General features: G+C 44.6%; 1 protein-coding gene across 11 annotated transcripts in view; it reads left to right on the forward strand.

The window, feature by feature from the left end:
- TTLL5 (tubulin tyrosine ligase like 5) overlaps positions 1–8,651 on the forward strand; it is a 210,238-nt gene extending 201,587 nt beyond the window's left edge. For 6 of the 11 annotated variants that reach the window (XM_073349234.2, XM_073349240.2, XM_073349241.2 and 3 more), the window contains one exon: positions 3,894–5,658. In XM_073349234.2, coding sequence (XP_073205335.1) covers positions 3,894–3,937 — 44 coding nt within the window. In that variant the 3' untranslated portion in view covers positions 3,938–5,658. The other 5 variants (XM_073349238.2, XM_073349242.1, XM_073349244.2 and 2 more) reach the window with 3 other exon arrangements.
- The last annotated feature ends 5,859 nt before the right edge of the window (positions 8,652–14,510 follow it).

Genomic DNA, 14,510 nt, shown 5'->3' on the forward strand with positions numbered 1-14,510 from the left:
TTTCACACCCATACAGAGACTGGAGTTCATTGGGAATCTGCAGTGTATGTTCACACTTCCTACCCTTGATCAAGAACAAGGCTATAAAAGTGCTGATGGACAACGTTACTTGTATGTCTTTTATAAACCACCAAGGAGGGACATAGTCACACTCCCTGTGCACAGAAGTGATGCAACTATGGAATTGGAGCATCCGCTACAACATTGACATCTCAACCTCTTACCTACCAGGATGCCAAAACACCACAGCAGATGCACTGAGCAGAAAATTTTCCCAGGACCCAGTGGGAAATGGGTTTTCCCATTTTCCCAGTGGGAAATGAACACCAGGGTACTTGAGAGCATATTCAGATGCTAGGGGTTCCCAACTATAGATCTCTTTGCGACAAACCAGCCAAGTGCCCTTACTTCTGCTCCAGAGTGGTACTGGGACCATGATCTCTCAGCAATGCTTTTCTCCTCAAATGGGATACACATCAACAGTATGCTTTCCCTCCAACCTCTCTCCTAGCCAGAGTCATACACAAGATAAGGACCGACAACTCCAGAGTCATCTTGATAGCTTCTACGTAGCCCAGGCGAACATGGTTTCCTTACCTCCCGAAGATGGCTTATGTGCCCACCACACACTCCTCCACTTCTACCTCATGTCCTGTCTCTGAGTGCATGCCGGGTCTACCATCTGAACCTAGCAAGACTCCACCTGAAGGCATGGCTACTCCATGGTTCCAAGACAATGAAATGACTGTTAGGAGGAAAGGAACATTCTTTTAAACAGCAGAAGGTCTACTACCTGGTACACCTACCTTCACAAATGGAAGAGATTCTATACATGATGGCAGTATAGGCAAACAATGGTAAGTACCTCTCCTTTACCAGTGGTATTGGATTACATAATAGAACTCAAGAAATCAGGTTTCTCAATGAGCTCCATCAAAGTACACATTGGGGCAGTCACGACATTCCACCACAAAGTGCATGAGTTCTCAATGTTCACCCACCCTACCATTAAACGTTCTCTCTAGGGTCTTCATAACCTCTATGCAGAAATACAAGCCCCCACTCCATCATGGGACCTCAATCTGGTGCTGCAATGCCTTATGGAGCCCCCTTTTGAACCATTAGCAACATGCTCACTTCTCTACCTCTTGATGAAGGCGGCCTACATCGTCTCTATCAGATCAGCCCGATGAGTGGGAGAACTGGGGGGCCTCATGGCACATCCCCCATACACAATATTTTTAAAAAATAAAGTTACCCTATGACCACACCCCAAGTTTCTACCTGAAATAGTGAGCTGTAGCTCACGAAAGCTCATGCTCAAATAAATTGGTTAGTCTCTAAGGTGCCACAAGTACTCCTTTTCTTTTTGAAATAGTTTAATCATTCATTTGAATCATCCCATTCATTTCCCATTGTTTTCCCCAAAGCTTCATGGGAACAAACAAGAAGCAACACTTCATACCCTAGACACCCATAGGGCACTAGCTTTTTACATTGAGAGGACAAAGTCTTTCAGAAAGTCACCAAAGTTATTTCTTCCATCACAGAACGATCTAAGGGAGACACCAGATCCAAACAAAGGCTGTCAAAATGGATCCCTGGCTGCATTGACTTTTGCTATTACCATCATCAGATACAACCCCCACCAGGGACCCACACTCATTCCACCAGAACTTTCTCTATGTCAGTAGCCTTCTTCAATAATGTGCCTTTAATGGACATCTGCAAAGCAGCCACCTGGGCAACAGTACATACATTCACACAACACTATGCCATAGACCAACACTCGGCATCAGATGCTCTACTTGGACTTACAGTTTTATCAACCACCATGCAACTCTGAAGCCCCTCCCTTCCACAGAGGGGCACTGCTCTACAGTCACCTAAAGTGGAGCACTCACAGGGACACCCCTTAATGAAGAAGAAGAAGAGAAGATTACTCATCCTGTGCAGTAACTGAGATTCTTCAAGGTAGTTGTCCCTGTGGGGCTTCACTACCCTCCTTCCTCCTCTCTACTTTGGAGTTTTTTCACACTAGAGACTCTGCAGTAGAGAAGGAATCCAGGAAGGGTTGGTCACACAGCGCTACGTGACTGCCTGAGGCAATGTGAGATGGAGACGACGCACGTGTGACCCAACCAGGCACTGTTACTAAAAATCTCCAATTACAAGTGCAGGGGCAGAGATTCACCTAAAGTGGAGCGCCCACAGGGACAACCATCTCAAAGAACCTCAGTTACTGCACAGGGTGAGTAACCTTCTGTTACTTCTACTGTCTTGTACTTGGTCCTTTGGTACCTTGCTACCAATACAGGAATTGACTCTGCCCCTCCACTGAACTGGATGTCTTTTTGTGGCATTGATTTACTCTTGGTTTGCAATAGAGAAATGTAGGCCAAAAAATTAGGGTGAATAGGTTAGAGTGTGGCAAGACTCATGGAAATTGAATGGGGGGAAGGACAGAGCCAGAGCAGGGAGAAGCAACTACAGTAAACAACCTGGGGAGTGGGGAGGTGAATAAGGGGAAACAGATCTGGGTTTATCCAGAGCACAAGGACTTTGTAGTTGTGATAAATGAAGGGGAGGGAGGTTGTTCCCTTTTATGGACACCCAGCCAGCCAGTAGCTATAAAATCCCTGTTAGTTGCTGTTCTCTACTGGCTTTACCTGTAAAGGGTTAAAAAAAGCCCATAGGTAAAAAGAAGGGAGTGGGCACCTGACCAAAAAAGCGAATGGGAAGGCTAGAACTTTTTAAAATTGGGGGAAAACTTCCCCTTTGTCTGTCTGTTGCCATTCTCTGGAGAGAGGGGACAAAGCAGGGACAGGGCTGAAACTATGATCTAAAAAGCTTTAAACTAGGTATGAAAAATCATCAAATCATACCTAGAACTACTCGTGAACTCCAGATATGTAGGTAGATCAGGACTGTCTAGAAAGACACGATTAGGGTTATTTCTTATTGGCTTCTGGACTCCTCTGTGCTAACCCCTAAATGCTTTTGTTTTGCTTGTAACCTTTAAGCTGAACCTCAAGAGAGCTATCTTGATGCTTAATTTTTGTAATTGTTTTTTTAAGACCTAGCAAAAAGCCTAAGTTCCAGATGTATTTTCTTTCTTTTTGTTTTTAATAAAATTTATCTTTTTTAAGAACAGGATTGGGTTTTTTTGTGTCCTAAGAGGTTTGTGCACATGTTGTTTAATTAGCTGGTGGCAACAGCTGATTTCCTTTGTTTTCTTTCTCAGCTCTTCCTGGGGGAGGGTACCCCACAGGAAGGAATTCCTAAGTGCTCCTTCCTGGGTTCTCAAAAGGGGAAGGCGAGGGGGTTGCACTTGGGTGGTGGCAGAATCTACCCATCCAAGGTCAGAGAAAAGCTATAACCTTGGGAGTTTAATACCAGCCTGGAGTTGCCAGTATTAATTTTTAGAATCATTGCAGGCCTTCACCTTCTGCACTCGAAGTGCCAGAGTGGGGAGTGAATAAGGGAAAACAGATCTGGGTTTATCCAGAGCACAGGGACTTTGTAGTGGTGTTGGATGGGAAGGTAAATCTCTGTCTTTTCTGTGGCGTAGGGGAGACAGCAGGGGTCACACTGGCCTCCCCAAGCCTGTCTCTCCTTCCTAATGAGGCTGTTCATCAGCCTTTTCATGCAGGGAGATTTCACTCAAATGCTTACAGTTGTGGGCAGCTCTTTTGTGTTACCCACCCAGGTAGGGTTTTGTGACATGGAGCTGTTGCTTTCTTGAGCCTACATAGTCCAGCAAGCCAGATTGGACTTGTGACCAGAAAAGGTGGGGAAGGGGGCAGGTTGGTCTTCACTTGTCAGCTGTCCCTGTTTGCTAATGTCACCCACTCTAGGATATCTATTAAGTGTATCAATTTACCTCCTTTCAGACTCAAGCTGTACATTACCAAGGGAAGCATGGACAGCACTGTAAGACTGGAAAGTCCCTTTGCATGGAGCCAAGAGAGATGAGTTTCTAGGGTTATCAGCCCTTGTAGGAAGGAGGAAGGTCTTGTGTTTAAGATTAGAATTCAAGAGATTTGGTTTCCTAGCTCTGCCACAGACTCACTGTGTTATCTTAGGCAAATCACATGGCCTTTTGCTTCAGTGCCCTAGCTGTGAAATGGAGATGCAACTTCCTTGTTGCAGAGAAGTGCTCTGAGGATAAATTCATTAATGTTTATGAAGTGCTCAGATGTTACAGTCATGGAGGACATACTAGTACCGGGATAGATAGCCAGACAGACTTTTGTTCTAACAACTCCTGGGAAGTGGAGGATAAGGGGATTCAATCTGTTATACATGGTGACTCAGTCCCATGAATCTTCTGAGGAAAGAGACTCAGTCATCATAGTCTGGGGATTGAGACAATCTCATTCCAAGCCTATTTCTAAGGTTCCTTTGGCTAACAAGAAATCTGTCCCTCTTCGTCACCCAGCACCCATTTGAGGTTGGTGAACAGGCCAGCAACAGCCTGAAAGGGGAATGACCCGTGGATTTACTTAGATTGTTTAATATTTGTATTGCAGTAGTGCCCAGCAGCTGCTCTGAAGATAGGGACTCATCAATTTCCACATATGCCTAGGAATGCCCTTCCCTGCATGAGCCTTCAAGACATCCAGGCACAAAGAACTTGTGAAATATCAGCTCATATTAGCATATGTGGAAGGGCCACTTGTGTTATAGGGTTACATGGGGAAAGAGAGGCCAGGGAATCTCTGTGGAGCAGGAGGATGAGTGGCGAGGTTGGATGGATGGCTTGTGTGACTTCATTTCCCTTCCATTGCACTGGCATTAATATGGCAGGTGAATTCAGAGTGACAATAGGATGCTGGATGCAGATTTCTGGACCAGTAGCCAGTCCAAGTGCACATCGTTGGCATTCTGGTTCCAAGTGCATTTATTTTTAATAAACACAGCTCCCAGTAAGTGTTGTTCAAGTCTAAGAGCAAACTGATTTCCTAAATATACAGGAAAAGTTTTGCTCACTTGAATAACCAAAAAACATGACCTATTCAAAACAAACATGGTGCATTGCTAGGCGTTCTGGATTTTTTTTTAAATGAACATCAAATAAAAAATTTTAAGTAAAAGAAGTGAAAATGACAGAGTTTTGCCTTAAACCTGCCAAAGTGGGAAAATGCAGAGCTCAGGATTAAACTCCATTTTGAACAGACGGGAAGGAAAAAATCCTTTCCCACCCCTCAAATTATTCATTCAGAGAGCTCACCCCCTGCAGCAACGAGCCCCTCAGCTCCTTCTTTTGGGGGGCTAGAGGTTCCTGACCAGCAAGCAAGGGAGCAAAAGACACAGAACAGAAGACACCAAATATACTGAAGAGGAAAAAGAAGACTCAGTAGCATGACTGTGGGAGGATGTTGTGAGGAGCAGATGGGTCAGGCAGAGAGCCAGTCATAAGCAGCTGAAGGGGTAGTTATTATCCAGGGGATGGTGAGAAGTATTTATGGCTTTTAAGCTGTTAGCTCATTCAGATGGGCTTAGCATATTGATCTATGCATTTGTGTGTAGCTGTAGTGTGGTTTGCAGTCTGACAGGGAGTTCCAAATTTCTAGTACTAATTACTTCTGCAGCCACTGGGTCAGTGTAGTGGTGTTTTACACTCCCCTCTGAGGTCACTCACAGGCTTTGCTTTGTGTCTTTTCCAGCTCCTACTCGCAGTGATGGATTAACCCTGGGCACCAGGTGAGAAGCCCAGTGCACCGCTCCTGAGTTCAAGGCAAGGGATGAAGCAGCAGTGACTGCTCATCACACCACCATCCCTTTAACACCCAGATGAGGTTGACAGTGAGGCCCTGCTGCACATTCCAAAGTACTTTCTGAGGAGAGGAGAGAAGTTGCGTGTCTGTGGGAACCAGTGGTAAGGCTCCGAGCTAAGGGGCACCATTCCCTCTCAGAGCTTCTGCTGCTGAGCCCCCAGGATTCCTTCTCCTCTCCCACACCTCCTTCCACCCACCAGCCATAGAGACTCTCACATAAGACAGAGGCCTCTAGCTGTCTGCATAGTGCTTCCCAAGATCTAAGTTTGAACATGAAGCCTCATCCACTCAGCCATTTCAGCCCATCCTAATCCTGTAACAGACGCAGTTCTCTGCCCTCTATGAGCACTGCTCACACCACATGACAACCAATGACAGAAGACAGACCATGTGACGAGAGATATCTTCATTGGCTGTCATCTTGAATTTTGGCAGGAAGCCATGGAAATACTCAGTTTGAATAAAGTAATTTCATTTTGGTTGTATGGTTTGTATTTTCAGTTATTAATTTATACCCAATCAATATTTGCTCCTTTATTATTTTGGGCAGTATTTTAAAATCTGACTGTAATGTCGTGTTGTTTCATTGCTGGATGTTTCTATTTGGTGTGGCTTATTTTTGTATTTTACTTTCTCCTCCCATTTATTTCTGCTTTCTAAACTTTTTCATGATTGTCTGATGTTCCTAGAACCAGACCTGAAGCCCAAGAGATGGGTGGTTTCTGTCAGCTGCAGCAGTGGCTTGTTGCACCACTCCAGTCAAAGTTTGGCTAGTGCTATGAAGATAACTCTGCCTGTGTTAGAGGAGTGCATCAGCAGCTGGAGATTGCATTGGGTTAAAAACGTGCTGCTCCGTAAAATGCAGAGAAAATATCGTCAGGCCCTGCTCAGTTTCTAGGTTCATTAAATAACCAATAAGTTTTTCACATATTTTCCATATTCTTTCTCCTGTCAAACAGCCAAATGGAACAATTATAACAGACCATGTTCCCGAACAACGCACAGGCTCCTAATGTTTACATTGGACTCCACACTGAACAGGCTGCTAGGATCTGGTCTCTCTCCTTCCAAATTACATTTGCCTCCATGTCATTCCTGCAGTATACACTGTAGTTCCAGTAATCAGTGCTACTAGGTCCTCCTCAGGTGACTGGCAGACAAGTGATGGACAGGATGAAGGATATATCAGAAGAAAGAAGTCTTCCTGCCACTTGGCATCCCTGCTGCTAGTGCTCTCAAGACCTGGTTTCCACTCTGCCTTAGTGAGGAGAGGTTGCTGATGTTCACCCCTCAGGCAATGCCTGGAAAAATGGAAAAACAAAGATTAATAAGAGGGTCCACTTCAACTGCTGTATCTGTAATGGCAACTGGCAGCAGCAGATGGCATGTGCCTGTAATGTGTGAGAACAGACTTCCAGCTCTCATATCAACTGGTTGCAGAGCCTAGTAGTGCAAGTGACCCTTCCCTCCTCTGCCTGTTTAATTTCTGATCAGAAGCTAGCAAGCTACCTCGGTTAGGCCTCAGGGAAATCAGAATCTCTACAGCTTCCCTGCCACTCAGCCTAACCATAGAGGTTAGTCCTCTACTAAACGCCACAAGAGCAAGAAGCCCTCTCAGAAACAAAGCAGAGAGCCCAGCTGTCATGTAAGGAAGCCTGAGAGACCTTTCTTCCCTGAGAAGCCAAAGAGAAATCCAAGTCCATCTCCCCTGGAATTTCTGTGGAGGAGGAGAAAGTTTTTCATCCTCTTCAGAGTCAGATTCTGAAATTGCCTCCCTGAGGAGTTTTGAAATTGCCTCCTTGAGGAGTTTTAATGCGTAATACATGAGCCATAGAACTGCAGTGCTCAAGGCTCTGAGCTGGTTAGAGTATTCTTTCCCACCTGCTACTTCACAGTGAAAGAATATTCCTGACCTTTACAAAAAGTGTTTTACCCACTGTTTTCAATCTAAAGGGAAGATTTGCTTATGTTTGGGAAAACCCTGGGGAGAAAGCTTTGTGGTTATATTCAGTGAAACAGATAGACTTCCTAAGGAGAAGAGTGATATCTGGGCCTCCTCACTAAAAATCCATGCCAAGAGTACAATGTTCTGTCAGAAGTATGATGTTCCTTGGAAAGGGGAAACTTCTGTATCTGACCTGTTCAGACAAAAAATGGAATTGGCCTTAAAGAAGGCAAAGAGATGACAGGTTCCTAAGCTCAGTACACTTCTGCCCCAAAGCCAACAAACTTCTTAAGAGGAACATTTACTTTACTGACTTAATTTCCACAGCTTGGATACTACAATAGCTACCGAAGGGCAGGAGGAAGTCCTTGGGCAAATCCTTATACTAACAAATCCAGTTACTGACTTCCTGCAGCCATGTCCCCCGCATTCCTTTGGAGATAGAATTAACTAGTTTCTCAGACAGGGAAAATACCAGACAAATTAGTTCCTTCCATCATTTCAAATGGTTAACAGATAGAATTTGCCTCACTTTCCTCAGGCTTAAGAAACGTTCTCTCTTTATGCCTCTGACCTTTCAAAAAGGAGATGATGTAAGCAAATATACCCAGCACCTCTCAGATGTTTGTGCCAATCTTCCTGTCTGTTGAGGACAGCTAGATGAAAGCATTTTCTCTCGTTTGTAGTACCAGAAATTCAAAATGGAATCTCTTTGGCCTAATGTCAGCTGGAGAATTCTTAATATCCACAGACCTGCAAAACTCATGTTTCCATGTACCTATCACAAGCATCTCATGAGAATTACCTAAGAATGAAAATAGCAGCCGGCTCTGCCATAAGTCATGGCTCTGTACATTTTCACAAAGATTCTGATTGTAGCCAACTAATGATGCTGGGCTAAAGGCAGTTGGAATTAGTCAAAAATAAAAATTATTTTAAAATGATATATAATCATCAGATTGTGTTTATTGCTAAGGTATGCTACAGTCAGATTTTATCACCATTTCCTTTGTCCTCCTTCCCCTTCCTTTCTATTGTCTGTTACACTCATTTCCAGCTCTTCAAGACATGGGTTGTGTCTTCCTATGTGTTTGTACAACACTTAGCACAAAGGGGTCCAGATTCTAATTGATGTCTTTTGGTATTATTGCAATGCAAATAATAAATGGTAATAACATAGTATGGTAGCAGGTGCCCTTCACTGCGAAAGGGATTAAGTTCTGTCATATTTAGATAACTGGTAAGTCAGTCTCTTCCAAAGGCTCTGGTTGTGGTTCAGAAAATTGTATCTTCTTTTACCCATCGGCTTTATCATAAATCCTTGAGCGCACTCTGGAGGATCAGAGGATCTTGTCCCTTTACAAGCCTGTTTCATCACTTGGAAAGCCCACAGATATTTGTCTCATGAAAGGCCCTAGAATATTGTTTCACTAGTGACCAGGACATCCTCTAAGTACCACGCTGTCCTGCAGCTCCTTGGCTCACAGAAAATCTTTACTTTCTTCTGCTCTCACAATAGGACTAATTTCATTTCTGCAGAAGAAAACCCTTCCAGAAGAATGTCAGGAAATCTCTGCTCTGGTGAGACATGCCTGCTACTTTTCTCAAGGGATTTGCATGCTCACATCTTGCCTGGACCATTGTAATGACAGATGCCAGTTTCCTTGCAAAGAGAGTTCGTATGAATTAGATAAGTGCTCAAAAAACCAGAAGCATCTTCGTAAGAGCAGACTGGAAATGAAAGCAGTTCACCTGCTACTTCTGCATCACAAGCCATTCTACATTACACTTTTTTGCATCAGTCCATCTAGACAATGCTGTGGTGATGTCTTACCACATGTATAGAGGCGGGGGGAACATTGTAGCCCTTCTCCAACCCACGCTGAAATGGGCAGAAGAGAATCTTGTGACATTCACAGCCGTCCACATAGCTGAGAAAGTCCGCATCGGAGCAATTTGGCTCAGCAGTTCCAGCATATATCACAGGGAATGGAGCTTCAATCCACAAGTATTTCACCAGATGTGCAGGATGTGGGAAATTCTAATAATACATGTTTGCCACAAGCCACAGCTGTAAAGTGCCTCAGTTCTGCCGCAGATATAGGGGCCCCATGCACTAAGGATAGACACATTCTTTGTTCCCTGAAATTGCAGCCTGCTGTGAACCTTCCCTCCTTTCCCCCTCATTCCCTAGGTGCTGAGAAAAGTACAAAGGGACAAGATGAAGTGGATTCTCATAATTCCAGGTTAGCCATGGAACAGCCTGTGTGTGCAACTGTCCTTAGCCAAGCCCTGGACTCTTCATTTCTTAATCAATAGGAACTGATTCACGATGATAAGAACATCCTTTTCTTATGGATATAGCTTGTGAGAGACCTACCCTGAAGTGCCAAGTTCTCCCTGACTCAGACATTAATACTCTTCTTAAGTCTTTAACACAAGCAACCAATGGCAAGTACAACATAATCTGAAAAGCCTTCTCCTTATGAGTTAGTTCCCTCTTTGGGTGCTAAATACCTGATTTTAAAATATTTTTTCCAATGCAGCCTAAAGAAAAGCCCTAGTACCTGAAAGGACCTGGCTGCTGTGTTTTAGTTCTCTCAGATATAATGCCACCTTCCATGTGCAACCTCATCCCCTACTTAGAAGTGTTCTAAAAGCAGCCAAGCACCTGAAGTCTAAATTCCATGCAAGCCCACCTCCCTGGAGGAGCCCAAGGTGGCCAGAATACAGTGCCATCCTCTTTTTAAATCTGTGGACACAGGTGTCATTTTCAGTTACAATTCGATCAGCTAGAAGATTAGGAGAAATCACAACCATTTGATGCCATTTTCAATTTGTTGCCTTTCTTCCTGTGCTCAGCTGCATTCCCAAGACATATCCAAGCTTTCACACTGAGCAAAAGATGTCCCTTGTTTCCTTTCCTTCAGAGCAACTCAGGATGTGACAAAGAAAGGATCCTACATTCGTGCAACATGACCTGAAGCCTCTCACATTTTACCTAGAAAAGACAAAAGTCTTTCAGATTAGCTGATTCTTTCTGTGGGTTCTGTAGCAGCACAGAAATGCAAAGCAGCTTGTGAAGTATTGACTTCTCCATTTGTTCCCCTGTTCTTGAAGCATCACTCTGAGAAGGGGTCCTTTGTAAAAGTCCTTTGGGCCAGGGCTCAGGTTGCTTCCAGGAGAGAAAGTGGAATGGAAACTATAGAAGAGATTTGCAAAGCAGCCACCTGGAAGCCCAGCTGCTCCTTTACTAAGAATCATAGGTGCATGTTAGTGACTCATTTTATTCAGCTTTTGGGTAACCCATTCTAAGGGCTCCAATTTAAAATTCTAACTTTTTTTTTTTTTTTTGAGTCAAGGAGTATGTTTTCCCCTCCCTAATTTGTCTAATTGGTGCTGCTATATAAAGATCATTAAGATGGGTTCCTGGAGCTCTTGTCAGCTAGGTGCCTTCTCAGTTACTGTTGTTCTGCATTGTGTATGGATTGAGTTTGTCACCCTCGTGGGCTCCATGTGCACTAGCAGCAATGACCTCTTGAATTTTTATCTGAGCCATCCTTCTGCCTGACATCACCTGTGGAGAGGTGGTGGAGATAGGTAAGCCCCTTAATACAGATTCCAGGAGCTAAATGTTGCAGATATCCTTTTAATAAGTGAGAAACCTTTTTTGTATAGTAAAACCGTCCCCAGAAGTTTCTCCAGCTCTCCCAGTGCTATGGAATCTGTCCTGCATTGAGAACCCAGCTCCACCATCAAAATCTGTCATCACAAACCATTGACAACAGTGAACTGCCATGGGAGGCCACGGCTGTTTTAGGCTGCAGTCCAAGTGATGGCTCGAGGTCCCCTGTATTCTCTGCCTCTGATGGGATGAGTACCTCGGGCAGACACAAGACAGTTTAGTGGCAGCCAGAAAGTACAGAAAGGGATTTGTGAACTTGAAGAATGGAAGATGTCAAAAGCAACACAGAAAAGTCAGAGAGATCTGAAACTTAGTGAGTTGGAGCAAAGCTGATATTGTTTTCAGTGAAACAGACAAAGGTTTGTGTGAATTTATGCCTTTTATTCCTTTTTTCTTCTATGTAATCTCATTTCCTTTGTGCAATGAAGTCTGTTGGCAGGAGACCAGAATGGGGAAGCAGCACACTCCAATTCACACACACGGGGTGGGGGTGGTACGCTGTTTTCCCATGTGCCTGTTGAATAGCTAGGGCCAGTGGAGAGCACAGTCAGCACAGAGAGCAAGGGTCTGGGACAGCATTTTATTCCGTAATGGTTCTTACATCATACTCATAGCTATAGTAGCTGAGTGCCTTCCACCTTTGCAATAAGTGATGTAGTTCCCCTGTGTAACAGTGGAGAACACTGCAACCAGAGTTGCATGGCACTGAGATTCAGACGTAGGTCTCTTGCATGCTACTGTAGAGCACTCCTAACCTGAGAAACAAGGGGCTGCCACATATAATCATACCCGTGGTCTCCCATATGGCAGTGCAGAGTACTCCTTTCTTCCTCTCTTGTATGCTTCTGAATGCAGAGTCTGCCACCAGCAATATTGTTAACCTATCCAACTATACTCTTAGCCCAGCAGAAGCAGCTGTCCTATCTCAGGACCTCTCCTTCTGCCCCTCCACCCCCACGAACATGATACAGTTCTGTGGTGACCTAGAATCCTATTTTCGACGTCTCTGACTCAAGGAATATTTCCAACACACCTCTGAACAACATACTAATCCACAGAGACCTCCCTACCAACACTACAAAAAGAAGGATTCTAGGTGGACTCCTCCTGAAGGTCAAGACAGCAGACTGGACTTCTACATAGAGTGCTTCTGCTGACGTGCACGGGCTAAAATTGTGGAAAAGCAGCATCACTTGCCCCACAACCTCAGCCGTGCAGAACACAATGCCATCCACAGCCTCAGAAACAACTCTGACATCATAATCAAAAAGGCTGACAAAGGAGGTGCTGTTGTCATCATGAATAGGTCGGAATATGAATAAGAGGCTGCTCGGCAGCTCTCCAACACCACTTTCTACAAGCCATTACCCTCTGATCCCACTGAGAGTTACCAAAAGAAACTACAGCATTTGCTCAAGAAACTCCCTGAAAAAGCACAAGATCAAATCCACACAGACACACCCCTGGAACCCCGACCTGGGATATTCTATCTGCTAGCCAAGATCCATAAACCTGGAAATCCTGGGCGCCCCATCATCTCAGACATTGACACCCTGACACCAGGATTGTCTGGCTATGTAGAAGCTCTCCTCAGGCCCTACGCTACCAACACTCCCAGCTACCTTCGAGACACCACTGACTTCCTGAGGAAACTACAATCCATTGGTGATCTTCCTGATAACACCATCCTGGCCACAGTGGATGTAGAAGCCCTCTACACCCACATTCCACACAAAGATGGACTACAAGCCGTCAAGAACACTATCCCCGATAATGTCACGGCTAACCTGGTGGCTGAACTTCGTGACTTCGTCCTTACTCATAACCATTTTACATTTGGGGACAATGTATACCTTCAAATCAGCGGCACTGCTATGGGTACCCGCATGGCCCCACAGTATGCCAACATTTTTATGGCTGACTTAGAACAGCGCTTCCTCAGCTCTCGTCCCCTAATGCCCCTACTCTACTTGCGCTATATTGATGACATCTTCATCATCTGGACTCATGAAGAAGAAGCCCTTGAGGAATTCCACCATGATTTCAACAATTTCCATCCCACCATCAACCTCAGCCTGGTCCATTCCACACAAGAGATCCACTTCCTGGACACTACAGTGCTAATAAACGATGGTCACATAAACACCACCCTATACCGGAAACCTACTGACCGCTATTCCTACCTACATGCCTCCAGCTTTCACCCTGACCACACCACATGATCCATTGTCTACAGCCAAGCTCTGCAATAGAACCGCATTTGCTCCAACCCCTCAGACAGAGACAAACACCTACAAGATCTCTATCAAGCATTCTTACAACTACAATACCCACCTGCGGAAGTGAAGAAACAGATTGATAGAGCCAGAAGAGTTCCCAGAAGTCACCTACAACAGGACAGGCCTAACAAAGAAAATAACAGAACACCACTGGCCATCACCTTCAGCCCCCAACTAAAACCCCTCCAATGCATTATCAAGGATCTACAGCCTATCCTGAGGGATGACCCAACACTCTCACAAATCTTGGGAGACAGGCCAGTCCTTGTCTACAGACAGCCCCCCAACCTGAAGCAAATACTCACCAGCAACCACATACCACACAACAGAACCACTAACCCAGGAACCTATCCTTGCAACAAAGCCTGTTGCCAACTGTACTCACATATCTATTCAGGGGACACCATCACAGGGCCTAATAACATCAGCCACCCTATCAGAGGCTCCTTCACCTGCACATCTACCAATGTGATATATGCCATCATGTGCGAGCAATGCCCCTCTGCCATGTACATTGGTCAAACTGGACAGTCTCTACGTAAAAGAATAAATGGACACAAATCAGATGTCAAGAATTATAACATTCTTAAACCAGTCGGAGAACACTTCAATCTCTCTGGTCACGCGATTACAGACATGAAAGTTGCGATATTACAACAGAAAAACTTCAAAACCAGACTCCAGCAAGAGACTGCTGAATTGGAATTCATTTGCAAATTGGATACAATTAACTTAGGCTTGAATAGAGACTGGGAGTGGCTAAGTTATTATGCAAGGTAACCTATTTCCCCTTGTTTTTTCCTACCCCCCCCCTCCCGTTA

The sequence above is a fragment of the Lepidochelys kempii genome, chromosome 6 (genome assembly GCF_965140285.1).
Source record: "Lepidochelys kempii isolate rLepKem1 chromosome 6, rLepKem1.hap1, whole genome shotgun sequence".
Classification (NCBI taxonomy): domain Eukaryota; kingdom Metazoa; phylum Chordata; order Testudines; family Cheloniidae; genus Lepidochelys; species Lepidochelys kempii.